This window comes from Nymphaea colorata, unplaced genomic scaffold (genome assembly GCF_008831285.2).
Source record: "Nymphaea colorata isolate Beijing-Zhang1983 unplaced genomic scaffold, ASM883128v2 scaffold0697, whole genome shotgun sequence".
NCBI lineage: Eukaryota > Viridiplantae > Streptophyta > Magnoliopsida > Nymphaeales > Nymphaeaceae > Nymphaea > Nymphaea colorata.
This window is the reverse complement of record NW_022205203.1, coordinates 1-22,500: the sequence shown is the minus strand read 5'-3', so window position 1 is coordinate 22,500 and position 22,500 is coordinate 1. Positions and strand designations below refer to the sequence as shown.

The 22,500-nt window shown below is 37.0% G+C and overlaps 3 protein-coding genes, 2 non-coding genes and 3 pseudogenes across 5 annotated transcripts in view; 1 reads left to right on the top strand and 7 right to left on the bottom strand.

Annotated features, from left to right (window-relative positions):
- The window catches only part of LOC126409651 (photosystem II protein D1), a 3,343-nt gene extending 2,865 nt beyond the window's left edge, over window positions 1-478 (bottom strand). Inside the window, exon 1 of the mRNA XM_050075536.1 lies at window positions 1-478. This exon is cut by the window's left edge and continues 2,865 nt beyond it. The gene's annotated coding sequence lies outside the window, so the exon portion shown is untranslated.
- A 6,850-nt stretch (window positions 479-7,328) lies between these two features.
- TRNAS-GCU (transfer RNA serine (anticodon GCU)) lies at window positions 7,329-7,416 on the bottom strand. Its single transcript has one exon. It is a non-coding gene; the product is annotated as a tRNA-Ser (tRNA).
- Window positions 7,417-8,063: 647 nt separating this feature from the next.
- LOC126409648 (ATP synthase subunit alpha, chloroplastic) lies at window positions 8,064-14,055 on the bottom strand. Its single transcript, XM_050075534.1, has one exon. The coding sequence runs from the start codon at window positions 10,850-10,852 to the stop codon at window positions 9,329-9,331; it is 1,524 nt and encodes a 507-aa protein (XP_049931491.1). The 5' UTR covers window positions 10,853-14,055; the 3' UTR covers window positions 8,064-9,328.
- On the top strand, window positions 9,124-9,195 carry TRNAR-UCU (transfer RNA arginine (anticodon UCU)). Its single transcript has one exon. It is a non-coding gene; the product is annotated as a tRNA-Arg (tRNA).
- Window positions 14,056-14,064: 9 nt separating the features above from the next.
- On the bottom strand, window positions 14,065-14,893 carry LOC126409649 (ATP synthase subunit a, chloroplastic-like; annotated as a pseudogene).
- A 220-nt stretch (window positions 14,894-15,113) lies between these two features.
- Window positions 15,114-15,996, bottom strand: LOC126409650 (30S ribosomal protein S2, chloroplastic). The gene has a single exon (XM_050075535.1). The coding sequence runs from the start codon at window positions 15,827-15,829 to the stop codon at window positions 15,119-15,121; it is 711 nt and encodes a 236-aa protein (XP_049931492.1). The 5' UTR covers window positions 15,830-15,996; the 3' UTR covers window positions 15,114-15,118.
- A 1,917-nt stretch (window positions 15,997-17,913) lies between these two features.
- Window positions 17,914-20,347, bottom strand: LOC126409647 (DNA-directed RNA polymerase subunit beta''-like; annotated as a pseudogene).
- On the bottom strand, window positions 20,339-22,002 carry LOC126409652 (DNA-directed RNA polymerase subunit beta'-like; annotated as a pseudogene).
- Window positions 22,003-22,500: the final 498 nt, after the last annotated feature.

The following is a 22,500-nucleotide window of genomic DNA, read 5'->3' as shown; positions in this document are numbered from 1 at the left end:
ATAATATCAGAATCCGACGAATCGGCCCAGACTGACTTACTAATAGGATACCCTGATACGTTACAGAATTTTGCTTTAACCAACGATCCAATCAGAGGAAAAATTGGGACTATTGTATCGAATCTCTTAATAGCAGTATCGATCATAAATGAATTCTCTAGCATTTGACTCCTTATCACCCAAGGCGTTAGTCGTACACCTGAAAGATAGCCCAGAAAAGAGAAAGAATGATTGGATAATTCATTTATATGGATCCTACCCGGTTGAGACCATAAGTGAAAATGACATTGCCAGAAATTGACAAGGTAATATTTCCATTTCTTCATCAGTAAATTAGTACACCTTGAAGCCATAATTGATTTTCCTTGATACCTAACATAATGCATCAAAGGTTCCTTGAAGAACCAGAGGGGCAGGGTCCTTTGAGAATCATTACGAGGCGTCACTACAAGATGTTTTATTTTTCCATAAAAATGTGTTCTCTCAAGAAGGCTAGAGAAGATATTGACCGTAAATGAGAGGATTGTTTACGAAGGAAAACTAATACGGATTCGCATTCATATACATGAGAATTATACAAGAACAAGAATAATCTTTGATTTTCCTTTGAAAAAATGGAAATGGATTTATTTGAAGTAATAAGGCTATTCCAATTATGATGCTCGTGTAGAAAACATCTCAATAAATGCAAAGAAGGAGCATCTCGTATCCGAGTGCGGAGAGTTTGAAGCAAGATTTCCAGATGGATTGGGTAGGGTATTAGTATATCTGAAACATAATATAAATGTGATAATTTGTCCTCTAAAAAGGGAAATATTGAATGAATAGATCGTAAATTCTGATACTGATATTTTGCTATTCTTTCTCTTTCTAGGGAAGATACTAATCGCACCGAGAATGGAATTTCCATAATTCCTGCAAAACCCTCTGGTATCGTTTGAGAATAAAAACTCCTGTTGGGCCCAACGAACCTAGAATCATTAACCGAAATGGTCAAATGATTCTGTTGATGCAGTCGAGTAATTAAGCGTTTCACAATTAGTGAACTAGATTTATTGTCATTGTCATAACCTAAATTTTCCGTGGGTTCATAAAAAATCGAACTATTTAAACCATGATCATGAGCAAGTGCATAGATATACTCCCGAAAAAGAAGTGGATATAAGAAGCGCTGTTTCCGGTATCTATCTATTTCTAAATAGCCTTGCAATTCGTCTTGCAATTTATCCATTTGTTTGCAATGAAACTTGAACCGCATGCGGGGGAGGATTTCTTGGGTTATTAAATAATCAATACATAGTGCGATATGGTCCTAACAAGGTATATCATAAAAACTGATATACCTGGAGACAAGACGTCTAATCAACGCATCCTCTCTTTTTCCATCCAACTCGTTCGTGTTTGGGTATAGTTACAAGAGATTGTGTATTAGAAATCCTTTATTTTTGCAACCCGATCGCTCTTCTGACTTTGGAATGAGTTATATTTATCAGTACACCGTTTCTTATACACATTTGGTTACACTCCAGTAACTAATGGAGAACAGTGAATAGTTAGGATTTTTTTTTAAAGGAATCAATGATCCACTCGCAGGAGAGCCCTTTCCCGCATCAGGCACTAATATATTTTTAACGTCTAATTAGATCGGGTATTCGTTCGAATTCAGATAAGAACGGAAACTCGTTGCTTTTGGTTTTTCCTTATAATTGGAGCCATATAGCTCTATCCATTTATTCACTTGACCCAACTGTGAATGAATTTTGAACCGTTCTAGCTAAGAATCAAAAGGACATTTTTTACCGATCTGATATGACCAGATAAGAATGAAGTATTCTCAGAGTTATCCATTGATACGACATGCTGTTTTTTCCATTCATTCCCTTTCAGGATCAGTCGTGGTCTTACAAACTCTACCGATGGTATGGACGAATCCGCTTCATCCAAATGTGTAAAAGATCATAGCCGCACTTAAAAGCCGAGTACTCTACCGTTGAGTTAGCAACCCAGATAAGGATCTAATTACGATCGAAATAAAAATCAAGAGATTTGATTACCGGAACCAGTCAAGTCAAAATTACCGGAACCAGTCAAGTCAAAACATTGAACTAACATAAGCATAAGAATAACAGCAAGTTTAGAAGAAACTATGATTCTAAAAAATCTATACAATAAAGAAGAGCAGATTCACAGATAAGTATAGCTTTAGTAAATAAAAAAAAAGACTTCCTGTGTCACAGACGATCCCTCAAACCAATCCTTTGAATGAAGTAAAAAACCAAACCTATGAAACCGCAAGAATAGATCGATTTATCTACGATCGAATTCTATTGTATTCTATTCGTTCGAGAGACCATTGTCAATACAACGAAATATTGGGAAATCAAATCAAACAAAATACAATAAATAAACTAAATATAAATAAGATAAGGCCTTGTGTTAGATTGGCACTACAAGAAATGAAAATGAAGTGAAGTAAAGAAGAAGTAGGTAAAAAAGAATATCGTATTTATTCACTATCACTATAGGCCCCAAGATTCACCTCTTGTTTCTTGAGGTGAGGGAGTCCAAGGAAAACCATCAGATTAATGGTAATCCCATAATTTCATGGATTTCAGTTATGACATATAATATAATCCTTTTTCTATCCCTCTCATATTCATATAAATATAAAAAGACAAAGAGATTCTTTGTCATTCTTTGTCCTTACATTATCTCAAACCATATAGGAACAATAGCGAATAGGTATGAATATAGCAAGAGAGTGGCGAAGAAACAATTAAACAAAACTAGAACTAGCTACTATACCGGTCCATCTTTTGATTTCATTAATTTCATTTTGTTTGATTAACTCGAAGTTCCTTAAATACCTCTGCCTTTTTTGAAATATCATGAACAGTTCCCGTGGGTTGAGCTCCTTTTTCAAGGAAATATAGAATAGCAGGAACATTTAAATAAGTTTGATTCTTTATCGGGTCGTAAAAGCCTACTTTCCGAAGATCTCTTCCCTCTCTTCGGGATCTGACATCAATTGCAATGATTCGATAGGTGGCTCATTGGGATAGATCGATGGGCAATACCCCCCCCCCTGGAAACGTATAGGAAGTTTTCTCCTCATACGGCTCGAGAAAGAATGATTAAAATTGATGGATATAAATCTATAGCAAACGGATCCTTGAAATCATCAATTAAATTATGATTGAAGTCGTCTTTTTTCCTTCTTCCTTCCTATAAAATAAAAATATCATTCGTCCTCATAACTCAAGTTGGGTAATTCTCAAAGGACTAAAAAAGAAATCCTTAAAAAATCCTTAAATAAATATTTATTGAGCGGTCTATAACCCCTTTTTTGTCTCGTCTGGAATATATTTCCATTTCTTACTTATTATGATCCAATCCACTTGATTGAGACAATCATTGAAAATGGTGTTTTCTTGTTTTGGAATCACTTATCCTTGAATCATTAGGTTTAGACATTACTTCGGTGATCTTTAATCTTCCGGAACGGCAGCAACATACCTTTTGGCTATTTCTTTACGTCGAAGAATCATACGAACGATTCAATTCCATTAATTCCCCTGTGATACACTTCTTTATCATCGAAATAGTCTCACCAATTACAGCAAACTTTTTTTTTATAGAAAAGTCGGTCCAATTTGACCTTTTCTATATCGAAGATATACTTACGAAGTCGTTCCAAATTATTAATTGGCACTAACCCTAGATCCTGCCTCTGATAATCATTTATTCTCGAGCTCCATCATGTACTATTTTATTTACATTACAACCCAACATCGTGGAGTAATGGTGAAACAGAACAAAATATGTCGAGCCAAGAGCATCCTCATTGAAGATGATGGATGTAAAAATCCACAGCCGATCATGTCATTCAAGTCGCACGTTGCCTTCTACCACATCGTTTCAAACGAAGTTTTACCATAACAAAAATTCCTATAATTCGGAATCGGTACGGGATTGATTCAATATGGAATTAAATCATGAATAGTCATTGATTGATCTTTATTCTATTTTTTAATATTCTCCATGGACGCATATGTATATCTAACAAGTATCCAGTTTGCCCCCTGATTCTAGCGTATGAATCATTTATTTCACCATTTATAAGAAAGACGAATAAACAAGAAGTTAGTTAACAACCTGATCATTTGTGACAATCAGTCATGAGTGAAATGAGCCAATTCTTGCTCGAACGACTAAGCTAAACTAAAGATCTTTAATTGGATTTCCAATACCGGAAAAGAATGAGTTAGTAACTGATTAAGCCATTCCAATGAACCAGAAAGGGCCAAAGTGGTTTGATGGTAAATGATAAATTAACTAATCTCAGACTTCATCGAGTATCAAGGATTCATGAAAAATGGTTTCACATAAAAAAATCTCGTACTTTGCCATCATTGCTATTGGTGGAAAGCAGTTCTTCCGTAAAGACTCAATTTGATCTCTGAATCAATCAGCAAGTCTGTGCAATCACAACGAATAACTGTAATTACGGATATCTCTTAGACGTCAATTTGATCATTTTGATCATCATAATAACATGAAATTTAATTTTGCTTTTCCTTAAATCATCAACTGTCTAAACCAGATCAACTGTCTAAACCAGATAAATGGGACGAGAAACAAAATCTAAAACTAATTTCATTTCTTTGTTCATGAGCATCAAACATAATAAGAAATATAGTAAAAGTCAAAAAATGAATAAAAAAGACACAGTAAAGTAAATAAGATAAAGTGAACGTCCTCGATTCATTCTTGAATCTGATTGAGAATATCAGAATCAAAGCAGCATGATCTTTGGTATCCATCGGGTTATGTTATATATACAGCTGTTACCGCGGGTAATCGTGGATATTTTAAGGCATCACAGAAATTTCTGACCGAAACCAAAGACTGTTTGTTGTTTGTTCTTACTGAAATAGAACAATAACAATACAAAAGGGTGGCATGCTTCTTTTCGGCATATTCTGCTTTTTTGCTTCCAGAGTCGTTCGATAAAGTCAAGTAAATTAAATCCGCGATTCTGCCTACCAATGGATTTACAATTCCATTATTCATCAGTTCATTAGAACCAGATGCAAATTGGGTACAATACAATGCATCTATTCCTATTGAACTTGATTGTTTGTTGATGAAATCGGGAATAGCCACAGATATTTCAATTGATACCTTCCATTGTTGATCAGCACATCACATATCTAAAAACATTTCATCTGGATTATATTATGAATCATGCATACCCGGTCAACCAACAAAAGAATCTTCTTTTCTTATAAGCTGTGTAAGCTGCGTGCTATACCAGTACCAGACACGTATAAGTGCAAAACAAAAAAGGTCCAGATCCGTTTTTTATTCCCATTTTTTCATTTGAGTCCAGTCTTAGGAACTCGAATCCCGTTGATGGAATTGGTACCACGAACTCGAACCCTCATTAGAATCCAAATAAAATGAATTCTCAATTGGGATAATTATTAAATGAGATACGATTACCATATCTGCTTTACCATTAATTCAAAGTTAGAAGATAGAAGAGGTTTCTTTCACATTTCGACTCAGAATGGATCATGCAGGAATCAGAATTTTCTGGATTCAAGCATAAGTTTCTTTTGACTAACCAACTCCAATATGAACGGTACGGACATAGACTGAATAATCCAATTTTGAATTAAATCAAAAAAATATCTTTTCAACGGATCTATGTCTATGCTCCCCCCACGCCTATACCAAAATCATGGATTTTTCATACGTGTGTCAGTCATTGAAAGTGAATTCCGTGTGTAGGAACAGAATACAGAATAGAAAGGTAAAGTCTAATTCAGAAAGAATCATTAACATTAAAAAATCATTAACATTAAAACCAAACTAGAAAGAAAAAACTAGAAATAAAGAATAGATTACGATTACATTGTATCCAACATGAACCTCCTAAATAGAAATTTAGATGATTAAAGAGAACAAATAATATTTGTTGAGTTAAGATGGAATTAATCTGGGACGGAAGGATTCGAACCTCCGAGTAACAGGACCAAAACCCGTTGCCTTACCGCTTGGCCACGCCCCATTTATGTTTCTATTCAAACACGAATATACATTAATATTGGTATCGGGGTGTTCGTCAATTCCAGCCCAGTATCTATGGAAGAAAGAAGTTGTTGCTGAGATTCGACACGTGTAAATCCGGAATAAAACTAAATTCATTGATCATTACATATAATTAAATTAAGATAATTAAGATATTGTATGAAAGTATGATTCCGTATAATTCAATTTGACAATTGAAGGATCTTTGATTGGGGGAATTCAAAGAAAGAAGGACTTTTTTACCTACCCTCTTTCTTGATTTTTTCCCTTCAAGAAATAACTCAATAAAAATGATATTATTCTAAGAACAAAATATTTGTTATGCCTAATATCTTTAGTTTAATCTGTATCTGTCTTAATTCTGCCCTTCAGCCGAGTGGGTTTTCTTCGCAAAATTGCCCGAGGCTTATGCTTTTTTGAACCCAATCGTGGATTTTATGCCGGTCATACCTGTGCTCTTTTTTCTCTTAGCCTTTGTGTGGCAAGCTGCTGTAAGTTTTCGATGAGATCCTTGATACTGTTCTAGAAAGATTCATGACTTATTCAAAAAAAAAAAAAAATATTTTACCAATTTTACCAAGAAAGATGAGATAAGTAGTGCATTAAGACAAGAACCCTCGATTCAAACATTGAACATTCTTCAATAGACTCCGTGAATCCGGATCACCTCATTTCCTCATTCTGACCCTCCATCCATGGAGCGCATACGGTATTCTGAGCCCCCGCAATGCAATATCAACAAATCGCATTGTAGGTATGACGAGATTCTTTTTTTTGGTAACGAAGGAATCAGAACCTTATTTTATTACAATACAAATGAATTGAATTCCTGTTAATTCCTTTCTTTTCTAAAAACCACTTCGTTTCTTGGTATCAAAAATGAGATGGTACAAAGGTTGAGAATCTATTCCCTTTTCTCCCCCAACAGGTCTTGGAGATTTGTAATGCTTACTCTCAAACTGTTCGTTTATACGGTGGTGATATTCTTTGTTTCGCTCTTCATCTTCGGATTCCTGTCTAATGACCCAGGACGTAATCCTGGACGCGAAGAATAAAGAATAATAGATTTTTTCTTTCCTTTTTTGGTTTGGTTTCTAAATCCATCTTCTTAACTTAAAATTTTATCTATTCCATACATTTCATTTATTTAAATGAAATCATCAATCCAACCAAACCAAAGGGACTCGGGGTTTATAGAATGAGAAAGATAAATATCAAGTGAGCGTAGGAAACGGAGAGAGAGGGATTCGAACCCTCGGTACGAATAGCTCGTACAACAGATTAGCAATCTGCCGCTTTAGTCCACTCAGCCATCTCTCCAAATTGAAAAAAAAAAAAATGAATAATTCATATGTGACACGACGTGTGAAGTAAAGATTCATATTTCTTTTTCTTTATTCTAGAGATATATATGAATTTTATAAGAAATCCTATTTATACAACCATTCAAAACAGGTATCTCTAAAGGAAAAAGGAAAAAAAGATCCCTCTTTGATTTTATTTCGTTCGAAAGGTTATTCTTTTGTTCTCCCGGCCTGGCTAGGCACTGGCCAGGCCATTCCCCCCCTTTTCAACCTAACCTAAAATGAGAAATTGGAAAACTCAATATGTTATTGAGTTGAAGCAGCAACAAGAGCTATTTCGATTTCTATGATATGAAGGAAATTTATTATATTGTTATTTCCTTATTTTTCCTTTGATTCATCGTTGCTTTTTTTTATTGGAATGGGAAAAGCGTATGTATGTTCCTCAAGTACTCAAGAGACAAGCTTTGTTTTGTTTAAATAAACTTGAGCAAAAAAAAAATGGAACTATAAACTATAACTTAACTATATATATTATTGCACAAAACTTATTTTTCTGTTCCAACCTCGCCGATTCTATCGGACCTCTGAGTAACGACTTCTACAGCAAAACAAAAAGGTTTTTTATTTATCCTCTTGCCCTATTTCATCAAGTATCCCGGAGACAGGGCATGTCAGCACTCTAATATTCACAATATCTTGATCGCGCCTCATCTCCTTGTTCGACAAATGGGCCATTCCTATACAATAATCACAATGTAGCGGGTATAGTTTAGTGGTAAAAGTGTGATTCGTTCTATTACCAACTGAAATAGTTAAGGGTTCTTTCGGTTTGATACATTCATATTCCGATCAAAAACTTTATTTCTTATAAGGGTTTAACCCTTTCCTATCAATGCCACAATTGGGGAAGAATATAATTTTCGCGATTTGCATCCAAAAACTGGGATTATGGAATTGCGAAGCATAATTTTTTGAGTTTTCCAATTAGAATTAGATAAGTATGAGTAAAAGATCCATGGATGAAGATACAAAAGTGTATTTCTAATCGTAACTAGATCTTCGATTTTTGTAAAGGGGAGATTGAAGCCAAATAGCTATTAAACGGTGACTTCGGTTTACCGGGGCCATCGGCATATATTGTTTCAGCTCGGTAGAAATAAGATTCTTTTCCTAAGGATTCATGTCAGTAGAAATAGGGAACGAAGTAACTAGAAGGGTTTTTATAATACCCCTCCTCTAGAGGGATCATCTAGAAAGCGAATAGCTTTGGATACATTCAGACAGAAAAGCTGACATAGGTGTTATGGATCGAATTTTTCTTATTCCGATTTGCTATGACTTCCTTCTTTGATTTCCATACCTTTCCATTTCCATACTAATATCATACATCGTCAATTTTTCGTTTAGGTTACTTTACGCCCTAAATCGGGGAATCTATCCTTTATTCCATAAAGGAGCCGAATGAAACCAAAGTTTCATGTTCGGTTTTGAATTAGAGACGTTAATAGTGATGAATCGACGTCGACTATAACCCCTAGCCTTCCAAGCTAACGATGCGGGTTCGATTCCCGCTACCCGCTCGATATGAATCATAATACATCCATCATTGATTTTAATATGCGTCTTTATTCCCTAAGACGCATACAATCTGATTGTTTCTGTTTTTATCCAAACAGGGAATGGAAAGGAGGAATCAGAAAGAAGAGAATCGGGACGAGAAGCGTCCATTGTCTAATGGATAGGACAGAGGTCTTCTAAACCTTTGGTATAGGTTCAAATCCTATTGGACGCAATTTATTTACATCTATTTTGTTTGGATTGCTATTCCAAGAAACATATTTGGAATGATTCGAATCAGAGCCATTTCTTTTCTCAACAATTTATGTCGTACTAAGAGACTCTACCAAATGAAATAACCAATTTCTTTATGTTTGTTCCTGAAGTAGAAATAGTTCCATCTGCTCCTGAATAGCCTCTTTCAAAAGGGCTTCCGCTTGCTCGGTGAATACCTTGGTAGAAGATATGATTTCTTGTAACTGAGGCTTATTTGTTCTTAAATGGGTACGTAACTGAACAATAAATTTCTTTACCTGTCCAATTTCTAATTGATCAAGATATCCATTCGTTCCGGTATAAATAGTAACTATCTGTTCATCCACCGCGAGAGGGGATGATTGGGATTGTTTGAGCAACTCCCGTAATCGTTGACCTCTTGCCAATTGATTCTGAGTAGCTTTATCTAGATCGGAAGCGAATTGCGCAAAGGCTTCTAACTCTGCAAATTGAGCCAATTCTAATTTTAATTTGCCGGCTACTTGTTTCATGGCTTTAATTTGAGCTGCGGATCCTACTCTGGAGACGGAAATACCCACATTAATAGCTGGACGGATTCCAGCATTGAATAAATCCGCGGATAAGAAGATTTGCCCATCTGTAATGGAAATGACATTAGTGGGAATATAAGCCGAAACGTCCCCAGATTGAGTCTCAACTATTGGTAAAGCAGTCATACTTCCTTCGCCTAAACGAGAACTTAGTTTAGCGGCTCTTTCCAAAAGGCGGGAATGCAAATAAAAAACGTCTCCTGGATAAGCTTCGCGACCAGGTGGTCTTCTTAATAGAAGGGACATTTGGCGATAAGATTGTGCTTGTTTGGAGAGATCATCATAAATTATTAAGGTATGTCGTTGACGGTACATAAAATATTCAGCCAGAGCGGCTCCTGTATAAGGAGCGAGGTATTGTAATGTAGCAGGCGAATCCGCTGTTTCCGCTACCACAATGGTGTATTCCATTGCTCCCCGTTCCTGGAAAGTAGTCACTACCTGAGCCACGGAAGATGCTTTTTGACCAATAGCTACATAAACGCATATTACATTTTGACCTTTTTGATTGAGAATAGTATCTGTAGCTACTGCTGTTTTACCGGTCTGTCTGTCCCCAATAATTAATTCTCGCTGACCGCGTCCTATAGGGATCATCGAATCAATAGCAATAAGCCCCGTTTGAAGAGGCTCATATACGGAACGTCTCGAAATAATACCTGGAGCGGGAGACTCAATTAACCGATATTCAGAAGCTAAAATTTCACCCCTCCCATCAATAGGTTTAGCTAGGGCATTTATAACACGACCCAAATAAGCCTCACTCACCGGTATCTGAGCAATTCGTCCTGTTGCTTTCACGGAACTACCCTCTTGTATCATCAAACCGTCACCCATTAATACAACGCCAACATTATTGGATTCCAAATTCAGAGCAATACCTATCGTACCCTCTTCAAACTCTACTAATTCACCTGCCATTACTTCATCAAGACCATGAATACGAGCAATGCCGTCGCCCACTTGAAGTACGGTACCAGTGTTCACAATCTTTACTTCTCTATTATATTGCTCAATCCGTTCGCGGATAATATTACTAATTTCTTCGGCTCGAATGGTTACCATTAGTATCTCTTAATTCTTTCTAGGAAGCAAAAAAGGAGAAAAATAATACCTATCCTATAGTAGAAGGACTAATCGGTTATTTCTTTCATGGCCCCAAGTATGCCAATATTAGCACCGATGGTGCGTAAATGTAACTCGCCGTTCAAACAATTATTCAGAGTTCCTAGAGCCCCTTGTAAGGCTTGTTGGAAAACTCGTTGTTGGACCTGATTAATCGCTCTTTGTTGTTCGAAATGAATGCTTTCGTTTTTGTAATTTTCTAATTGTTCCAAATTCTGATAAGCGGCATTAATCAAATTTATCTTTTCTTGTTCTATCTCAGAGTATCCATTCACTCGAAACTCTTCCGCTTCCCTTTCCACTTTCTGTAAGCGAGCCCGTGCTTTTTCAAGCTGCTCAACGGCTCCTCCGCATAGTTCTTCTGAATTGCGAATAGTACTCAAAATCCTCTGCTTTCGATTATCTAATAAATCACTTAATGAAAGTAGATTATCTCCCCATCAATTCCACAACTTCCACGATCTCTTCCCGAACCGAACATGAATCTTTCGATTCATTTGGCTCTCACGCTCAATTAAATTACTTATACTTATGGGGCATTCCCATATCTCTTTCTTAATGAGCCTACCCTCTCTTCTCTGTTCGTATTCCAGGATATAAAAACTGATACAAGAAAACCCAGGATCTCTGGAGGGCTCTTCTGACCAGACCAAAAAAACTTGTAATTGTCAGCAAAGTCGTTTCTTTTATTTCTTCACATCCAAAAGAATTCTTTCTCATTTTATACACATAGGTCGTCGATTCAGCATTAGATAAAAAGGAAGGGGCGAGGTACCCGTTTTTCCAGTCAATGGTTCAAATCATTTTATTGATATGAGTGTTCTATATCAAATAAATTCCCAACAAAATGATTTATGCATTTTGAAACCATCTTATCTTGTACTAACGCAGTGGTAGAAAGAGTACCGTGTTGTGCTTAGACTTCAAACAGTTCAGCTTTAACCATGTTAACTAAATGGTCTCACATTATTGGTTAATAGAGAATCCAATTTACCAACGAGTCACGAAATGCTATGGTTCTTACATAGGACTTATTGATTTATTCAGAAGTAATTCGTTGAGATCGTGCACCTTTCTCTATTATTAGATTACAATAGCAAAATATAAAGTGCAGCTGGTTGGTTCCAGCCTATTCTTGAAATACACAACTCGCACACACTCCCTTTCCAAAAAAGATCAATACACCAAGCACTACACTTAGATTTATTAGATTTGTTGCTAAAATATCGGTATTAAACCCGAAACTCCCGGCGGATGGCCAGTGACCCAAAAAAACGAAAGAATCGGTTAGATTTTTCATATGCTCTCCTCTTATCTTATGGATAGGAATAGGACTAACAAAATAAAAAAAGATTTCCTTTTTTGTATCACTTCACTCCTTATTTAGATCCCCGATAAGACACTTATGAAGTCCCAAGTCTCGTGTCAATTGCGACATACCCTCCTAAAATAAATAAAAAAGGGAAAATGCTCATTCATTGGACTAAGGGCGGGAAAGAAGAAAGCGAGCGGAAGCGGATCCACTAATTCCTCAAATCAGTACTTCCCCGGAGTATTGGATCAAGGAAGAAGTGATTGTAGGAGTGAAGTGTTGAGTTGATATAATTTGAAGAAGCGAAGTGGCAGGGCCAAAGCAAGAAAAGAAGTACGTATTTTTCACATTTTCACGTTTCTAGGATTACACAAAGGGATTAGCAAATAAAAGTGCTAATGCCACGACCAGCCCGTAAATTGTTAAAGCTTCCATAAAAGCCAGACTAAGCAATAAAGTACCTCGTATTTTACCCTCTGCTTCTGGTTGTCTAGCAATACCTTCTACGGCTTGGCCCGCAGCAGTACCTTGACCGACTCCGGGTCCAATAGAAGCAAGTCCTACGGCCAATCCAGCAGCAATAACGGAAGCAGCAGAAATTAGGGGATTCATGGTAAGCTCCTCACAACAAAAAATGAAGAAATGGTTAATGATATAATCAAATAAACCAATGAATTCTTATATATAATTAATGTTATTATTAATGTTATATATTTATATTATATATTAATTAGTTACATTACTTATTATTTCATATTCCATCACTAAGATCCATACAACTAAACTAAGAACTCCGAACCCAATTTGAGTTAAGAAGTGATGTGATGATATTTGATATTACTGAATCATCAGAACTACTTCAATATCTCGTTTTTATTCACTATCCAAGTCTTTGAAAATCCATATTAGTTCTTCTATTTCTTTGTTCCGAACCCACTCTTTCAATTCCTCCCTCCTTCATCTTCTCTATATGCATTCATAGGCTTAACTTCATATTCAATCCACATATACAATAAAGTCACAGACGAAAAAGGGAAGAGCTTATATATCGTAATCCATATAAATAAAGTGGAATCTATATCTATTAAAGTGGAATCTATATCTATATAATAGAAAGTTGATGGGGAATGAAATAATATAGATGGGTAGTCCATATATATGAATATCTACTATCACATATACATGTTTTCTTCCATAATGTAAACCATCGCCATCTTATTTCTATTGAATCGGATCGGACCCTGGAATCATCCTTCTAAGCATACACCGGAGTTCACATATAATATGTAATGTAGCTCGGCCCACCTAACCTACTGAATTTTTCATCTGATTCGTGAACTCTTTCTTGTCTTTGTCATTATCTCACATGGATACAAACGAAGAGATTCATCAAAGCGAATCATCCCATATCAAGATTTGATTGATTGATCCAACTCCTCTTAATTCCAATTTTGGTCAATTGTTGAATAGAATGGAATGAAATAGCAACGGTTCCGCAGAACATAGTTCTTGTTGTTTCGTCGCGCGTCCCAAACGGATAACAATTATTTATTATCCAAATTATGAATCTTCGTAATTGACTGGGCAAATAAAGGCGATGTATGACATGAATAGGAAAAAAGGGGGATCTTAGGAAAAATTGGGAATCTCCCCCTTTTTTTACAATTCCGTAGTGTAATACGTAATATAATAAATATTAATATCGTACATATATATCTGTTCCTACTCTATATCATACATATCATAAATATAGATTGATATATCAATCATTTCCTCAAGCGGGTATCTTGAGCTACCCATGAATTATTTATTGGAATAAGATTCATGGGCTTAATTTGAATTGATTGAAATGAAAAAAGAAAAAGCGACTGTTTGAACTTTGAAATTCAAACAAAGCATTATTTTCTTATTTCTTATTTGTACTCAATGATGACCTTCCATGGATTCACCTATATAAGCCGCGGCTAAGGTTGCAAAAATGAGAGCTTGAATACCGCTTGTGAATAATCCGAGGAACATCACAGGTATAGGAATCACTAAAGGTACTAAAGAAACAAGAACAACAACTACTAATTCATCGGCCAATATATTCCCGAAAAGTCGAAAACTAAGTGATAAAGGTTTTGTGAAATCTTCTAAGACATTAATTGGTAAAAGTATTGGAGTTGGTTGAATATATTTACCGAAATAACCCAATCCCTTTTAGTAAGGCCTGCATAGAAATATGCCACTGACGTGGGTAAAGCTAAAGCAACAGTAGTATTTATATCATTCGTGGGTGCAGCTAACTCCCCATGAGGTAACTGTATGATTCTCCAAGGTAAAAGAGCACCTGACCAGTTAGAAACAAAAATAAATAGGAACAGAGTTCCAATAAAAGGAACCCAAGGACCATATTCTTCTTCTCCAATTTGAGTTTTGCTCACGTCTCGAATGAATTCAAGAACATATTCGAAAAAATTCTGACCGTCGGTCGGGATAGTTTGTGGATTCCGAACGGCTATAGCGGCTGAACCTAATAAGATAGCAATTACGACCCAGGAAGTTATAAGTACTTGGGCATGCACTTGGAAACCCCCTATTTGCCAATAGAAATGTTGGCCTACTTCCACGCCGGATATCTCGTATAACCCCTTTAGTGCGTTGATGGAACATGGTAGAACATTCATATTACCCTCTGACAGAAATGGAACTTAAGAAGGAATTATTTTGATTCAACCATTTATACTAATTTAACTTAACCATATATTTCAGATATTAATTAATGAATTAATCACGTAATATATCCCCGGCAATGAAAATCTCCTTTTTCACATTCAGGAATAGTAAGAATAACCGATTCAATGAATCTCTGGGTTTCCCGAAGCGAAGTAATTGACTTATCTTATTATTAATCAACGACTTCTTATATAGCTAGAACGTCCCTGACAAATTGCGGATACTAATTTGTTAAGAATCAATCGGATGGAAGCTATAGCGTCATCGTTGGCTGGAATCGGAATATCTGCGAGATCTGGATCACAATTTGTATCGATTAAACAAATAGTTGGAATACCCAAAGTGACGCATTCTCGAAGGGCCGTATATTCTTCTTGCTGATCAATGATGATTACAATATCGGGTAACCCCGTCATATATTTGATACCGCCCAGATATGTTTGAAAGTGAGATAATTGTCTCTTCAATATTGCTGCATCCCGTTTCGGGAGACGACTGAGTTGCCCCATCTCGGCTCTCACTCTCAAGTCCCTGAACTTCTGAAGCCTCGTTTCCGTAGTGGACCAATTCGTTGACATACCACCGAGCCATTTTTTATTGACATAATGACACCGAGCCCTTATTGCAGCTGATGCTACCGAATCAGCTGCCTTATCTTTCGTACCAACTATTAGGAAGTGTTTTCCTCTACTTGCTGCGTCAAAAACTAAATCACAGGCTTCTGATAAAAAACGAGCAGTTCTCGTAAGATTTGTAATATGAATACCTTTACGCTTTGCAGAGATGTAAGGTGCCATTCTAGGATTCCATTTCCTAGTACCATGACCAAAATGAACCCCCGCTTCCATCATCTCTTCCAAATGGATGTTCCAATATCTTCTTGTCATTTATCCCCACACTTCCTCTAAAAAAAAGAGACGAGGTACCCTGAAATAAATAATTGTTCCAATGGAACCTTCTACCGCGGGTTAACCGTTGATACACGGTCCAAGCTTCATTATGAATTCCTTTACCCTTGGTTTCGATATTCTCTTTATTAACAAATGACCATTATATTAGCTTAGCTAATAATGAATCCGCTCTTATGAACGATTGGATTAGATCCCATAGCATAGAATGGTTGTTCTGATGTATTATGGAAACTCTTTGGCTTTGGGATGCAAGAACAAAATAATTCTCTGTGGTGGAACAGAATATCTCTCATTTCCCCCCCGAAAAAATTCTTCTTTTGTATTTCCAAAGGAATGTTGTTGTATTCCCTTGAACGGTGAACGAATCGTTTGAATCCGGTACCAACGGGTATCATCCCCCCAGAACAACATTCTCTTTCAGACCTTTCAACCAATCAATACGACCCCGGAGAGCGGCTTTTGCTAAAACTCGAGCGGTTTCCTGAAAACTAGCTTCTGATATGAAACTTTGAGTATTCAGAGATGCTCTCGTTATTCCCAATAAGACGGCTCGGTAACAAATAGCCTCTTCCAAAGCACGACCTGCTCGTTCTGCTCGCAACAATCCGATTAGTTCCCGGGTGAAAAAACATTAGACATTCCATCTTCTGAAACCAACACTTTTGATGTTATTTGTCGTACAATAATCTCTATATGCTTATTATGAATCTGTACCCCCTGGGATCGATAAACCTTTTGGATCTTATTAACCAAAGAAATACGACTTTGCGCTATGGTGAGTTCAGCACCAATCAGGAATCCCCAAGGAATTCCAAGAATTCCTGTTATATGTTCGTTCCAACCTTCAACCCTTTTTTCTAGGTTCATCGATATTGAATCAATCGAACGAACTTCTAACACTTGTTCAACCTTTGGAAGGCCGTGAGTTATATCACCAGATCTCGATTTTTCATATATAAATGTAACTAATGTATCTCCTTCGTAAAAGATTTCTCCATAATCACCATGAACGGTTGCTCCTCGGGTCGCCAAATAGGGTTTAGCTGATCTTATTATGAAAGAGTCAAGATAAACCATTATAACTTGACCAGATTTTATGCGTGTTCCGTGTTTGGATAGACATACATTTTCACAAATAAACTGTCCGAGGCTCATTATTCTGGTTGTGGATGTCTCCTCACAATAATCGTGAGGGAGAAAGCACGAACCGAATAGATTAAAAATGATGTCACTGCATGGATTTGCATTAGAGATTCTCCCGTTTTCGTCCACTAAATAATACTTAAGTAGTTGGAAAGTCTGTTTTGGATTATTATTATCCAGTATTAAATATTTATTTAACAAGATCTCATTATGAGTTATTGAATGATAAGATGGGGAAAAATTATGAATTTTAGGTACAGTACCTAAGGGACCCAACAAATTAAGAATTGGAATCGGGGTATCCTCTTTTTCTTTAATTGATTCTTTGGTCACATTGTGATATTTCGAAACATTGATGCGAGAACAATTAGATGATGAAAAAACTATAAGAGATTGGCCTTCTTTATTTCTATTAAGAAATGTACGAACGGTTCCTTGATGTTGACTAAGTGATTGAATTTTAACCTTGGAAGAAAAAAGATTGGTATTGGCGCAATATGACCCAGTATCAGGAATCACTGAACCTGGTCTATCATTCCTCTTTCCGGTATACAAAATAGGAGACTTCACCAATTCAATTCTTATGAAATATCGAATCAGATCATTTGCCCTTACTTCAGCAGAAGAAGCCTGAACCTTTTCTATAGAACCTTTTCTGTCTTGGTCCAAATTCAATACTAAACAAGTACGAACCAATTGAATACTTGTATGGGAAATTCCTCGAATTGGTTTGCCATCCCCATAAAGGATATAATTGACAACTTGGAGTCGCAAATTATCCTTTTCCTGTAACATATCCCCAGGGAAAAGCGTTACTAGATTTATCCCATCAGCTATTTCATATGTCACTACGGGTCGTACTGAAACAAAATATTTTTTCTTGATAGGTGTGATCCGTTGGACATAGACCCAATTTTTCCCTTCCCAATTTTTCCCCTTTGATCCCTTATCCATTTTTTTTCTTGCTCCTGGTGGTATCAAGATCCCAATGTGTCGGGATATCTTATCTGTTTCTCCAGGAAAATGGATACCTCCAGAAAAGATTTTCAGTTCAATCTTTTTTTTTTTTTTTCTATTCGGACCAATCCACCTATTTGGCTTCTTGTATTAAACGTAATTCGTGTATCTACTCCAATGATACTATTGTTCCGTACCATTATGGATGAAGACCCGGGCAAGATATGGACTTCTTCGGGAATGACAAAAAATCGATCTACTTTCATTTGGTATTTCGGTCTAGATTCTTTTGGTCTTCGATACTCAATCAGACCCTCTTTTTTGACGATTGAATCGACCTCTATGATGCCATATTTGGTAATTCCCGAACTGCTTCTTCTGTATCGTGGATCGTCGAAATAAGCAAGAATACTATTTCTACGTAAAATACCATTTGCGGGTATTTCAACCGTGATACTAGTACTAGAATGAGGCGTTAATTCCTTCTCCCGTTCCGGATCATATTGGAATGGTATGATGAATCTATTTCTTCGCCTCTTCGCCAATAAATAAGAATTCTCTTGGAGAATGGCGGGATATATGAAATCCCCATCACCTTTGGATATGACTCGCTCAGATCCTGCTGCATAATCAGAAATCCTTCGCCCTTTTCTCGCCAGGGGATCCGAGCCAAACAATTTGTGTCTCACTCGATTATTATTCACCGAGAAGTCAGAAATGGATCTCTCTTGGACAGAAAGAGATTGAACATTCATTTGATCTTGATCCTTGTGGAGTGAAAAAGGCACTAGACTGGATTTGCACGGACCCCCGATAAGATCCATAAATGACTTGTTTTGGGTAAGAAATGAACATTACCGTGTGTATATTCAGGTGCATGGTACACACCGGTACTCCAATGCATTTCTCCCTCTGAGTCAGAATAAATATGTTTTCGAACCCTCTCTTTAAAATGGAAAGTGGATGTTCCAGCACGAATCTCAGCAATCACTTGTTCTGATTCCACATATTGATCATTTTGAACCAAAAGAAAACTTTTTGGTGGAATATTCACACTATGTATAATATCCTGACTCTCAATAGTCACATATAGGTCTACATAGCAGAGAAAGGCAGGATGTCCATGACGTGTGCGTGTGGGATGAACCAAATCCTCATTGAATTTGATTTTTCCATTAGAAGGAGCTCGTACATGTTCCGCAGTACCACCTGTGAATACTCCACCGGTATGAAAAGTTCTTAATGTTAGTTGAGTCCCTGGTTCTCCAATGGATTGACCCGCAATAATACCTACTGCTTCTCCCAATTCAACCAGGTCACCATGAGTGGGACTCCGACCATAGCATAATCGACAGATCCAAGATGCACTTCGGCAAGTGAAGGGAGTTCGAATATATATTGGCTGCGCCCGAGAGGTCATGAATCGATTGACAAGCCCAATCCCAATATCTTGATTTCTGGTAGCAATGCATCGTAGACCTAGATATACATCGTTTGCTAATACGCGACCTATTAGCGTTTGGATCAAAATTCTTTCCGTCATCCCCTTTCGAAGACTCACGGAAATACCTCGGGTACTTCCACAATCCGTTCTACGTACAACAATATGTTGAACTACTTCAACAAGTCTACGCGTGAGGTATCCAGCGTCTGACGTTCGTACAGCAGTATCCACAACTCCTTTGCGGGCTCCGTAGCAGGAAATTGTATATTCCGTTAAAGAAAGTCCTTCGCGTAAATTGCTTTGAATGGGTAAATCAATCATTTGTCCTTGGGGATCTGACATTAATCCTCTCATACCTACTAATTGGTGGACCTGAGATGCATTTCCTCTAGCTCCAGAATAGGACATTATATGAACTGGATTTGAAGGATCAGTCATCTTAAAATTAAGATTCATTTCTTGTCTCAAATATTCACTTGTGGCATACCATATCTCGATTGATTGACGTAATTTTTCTACCGCATGTACATTCCCATAATGATGGTGCTTTTCCAAAATCAAACTTTGTTGTTCAGCATCTTGGACTAACCATCTCTTAGAAGGTGTTGTTAAAAGATCATCAATTCCTAATGAAATGGATGTAGCGGTGGCTTGCTGAAAACCCAGAGTTTTTACTTGATCCAGAATGTGTGATGTATAGGCTATTCCGAAATGATCTATTAATCTGCTAATAAGCCGTTTCATGGCAGTTCCATCTATCACTTTATTGTGAAAGACCAGATCGGCCCGTTCTGCCATAAGTACCTCCATATTCTGATGAGTAGGATTCGACAATGGGTTTGAGTCAGTGATACTAAGACTTCCTTTCCTCGATCTTGATTCACTTACAAATTCAGGAATTATGATACTAGTTGAACCAGACCGAACTAGATTCCGAGAGATATCACATATCAGGTACCATATGAATAGGACCGACAAAACCCCTGTACGGCTTCTTCTATTTCTCGATAAAAGGAAATATGGCCAACAGTAGTTCGAATGTATATACAAAGCATTCCTTTTTTTACACTTCTTACTACTCGATAGTGATCATAAATCTCATGATAAGTGCCCAAAGATTCATATTGAACTTCGATGGGAACTTCTCTATTTATTGAGGCAATGACACGTTGATCTAGTCGCCACCGTAGCCATAAAGTACTATATAAATCGATCCCTTTCTGCCGATAAGCCCCAAGTGCATCGTAGGAACTACAAAAATAGGGTTCTTTCCCTTTCCTATACTCATAATTACTATGATCAATTCTTTCATTTTGGTAGTTTCTGGGTTACATGGATTATACCTATTTGCACAAATACCTCTACGATTCCCCATCGTTAATACATAGAGCCCCATAAGCATATCTTGAGTGGGTACGGAAATGGGATCCCCAATGGCTGGAGACAAGAGATTCGTATGAGAAAACATAAGTAAACGAGCTTCTGCTTGAGCTTCCAAAGATAAAGGTACATGAACAGCCATTTGATCTCCATCGAAGTCCGCATTGAATCCCTTACAAACCAATGGATGTAAACAAATAGCTCGTCCCTCCACTAAAATAGGTTGGAACGCCTGTATGCCTAATCTATGCAAAGTGGGTGCTCTATTTAGCAATACAGGATGCCCCTGCATAACTTCTTGAAGTATTTCCCATACAATGGGTTCTTTTTCCCGAATTTTACTTTTAGCAAGTCCTATGTTGGAAGCAAGATGTTGTCTGATTAGACCACGAATTACAAATGTCTGAAAAAGCTCTATTGCTATTTCTCGAGGTAATCCACATTGATGCAGTGAAAGCGAAGGGCCTACCACAATGACGGAACGACCCGAATAATCGACCCGTTTACCAAGTAGAGTCTCGCGAAATCTTCCCTCTTTGCCTTCAATTACATCTGAAAACGACTTGTAAACTTTATTGTGACCGTCCCTCATTGGTTGTCCGCGATCCCATTATCAAGAAGTGTATCTACAGCTTCTTGTACCAATTTTTCCTGACACATTACTAATTCCCCCGCGTAGATCTACTTGTTGTTAATAGATCGGTAAGAGTATTGTTCCGATAGATAACTCTTCTATAAAGTTCATTAATATCTGAACTCATTGATTTACCCCCATCAATCTGAATGATTGGCCTCAACTCGGGAGGAAGAACTGGTAATAGGACAAAACCATCCATTCTGGTTCTACATTTGTTCGAAGAAAATGCTTAGCCAATTCCATGCGTCTAACCAAAAAATCTTTTCTCCTCCCAATTTTTCTATCTTCCCAGTCATTCCCGGTTGATCCTTCTTCTCCCAATTCCTTCCATTCCACCAATGAACGATCTATAATAATTCGCAAATCCAGATCGGCTAATTGTTCTCTGATAGCAGTAGCTCCGGTAGATATTTCTCGATTTCTAAATGTATCGAAGCCTTGGGTAGTAAAAAAAAGTGGGATACTGTATTTCCGGGATTGGATTTCATATTCGAATGAACCTCGTAATCGTAAGAAAGTAGGTTTTTTAGCTATGGGCCTAGCAAAAGAAAAATTGGGATAGGTTCCTATAGGATCTTCCCCCCCCCCCTAAAAATCGGACGTGAAGGTTTCCTCTCATCCGGCTTAAGTAGTTATACCAAATAAGGGGAACTTCCAAATTTTGCTCTAGAAAACCCCACAAGGATCTACTCCTTACTCAAGTTCCCAGTGAGGACCAACCCTCATTGATTTGATTTCATTCTTCCCTTTACTTCCTCAATTAGTCATTCAATTACAACATAATGTGAAATTATTGAGTAGTCTACTTCCCTTCGAATGATGAATCCCTTAAGGAATACATTGAAACTCACAAAGGATTTACTTGTCTATATTCGTTCCGTTCGATCCTTTAGGTCCCTACTTTACCTCGACGATTATGCCATGTTCTTGAAGCATATATGCGATGGATAGACTCCTGTAACCGTGCCATCATATTTCATTTCTAATTGCTTAACAGAATTTTTTTTTAAATTTAGAATTCTAAAGGGAATCTAATGGCTAGATCCACGAAAGAACATGAAAAAAGTTTAACGAGGTACAACTAGC

What these genes read in the sequence shown, in the direction of transcription:
- LOC126409648 (XM_050075534.1), bottom strand. Translation starts at nt 10,852, where the DNA reads ATGGTAACCATTCGAGCCGAAGAAATTAGTAATATTATCCGCGAACGG.
- LOC126409650 (XM_050075535.1), bottom strand. Translation starts at nt 15,829, where the DNA reads ATGACAAGAAGATATTGGAACATCCATTTGGAAGAGATGATGGAAGCG.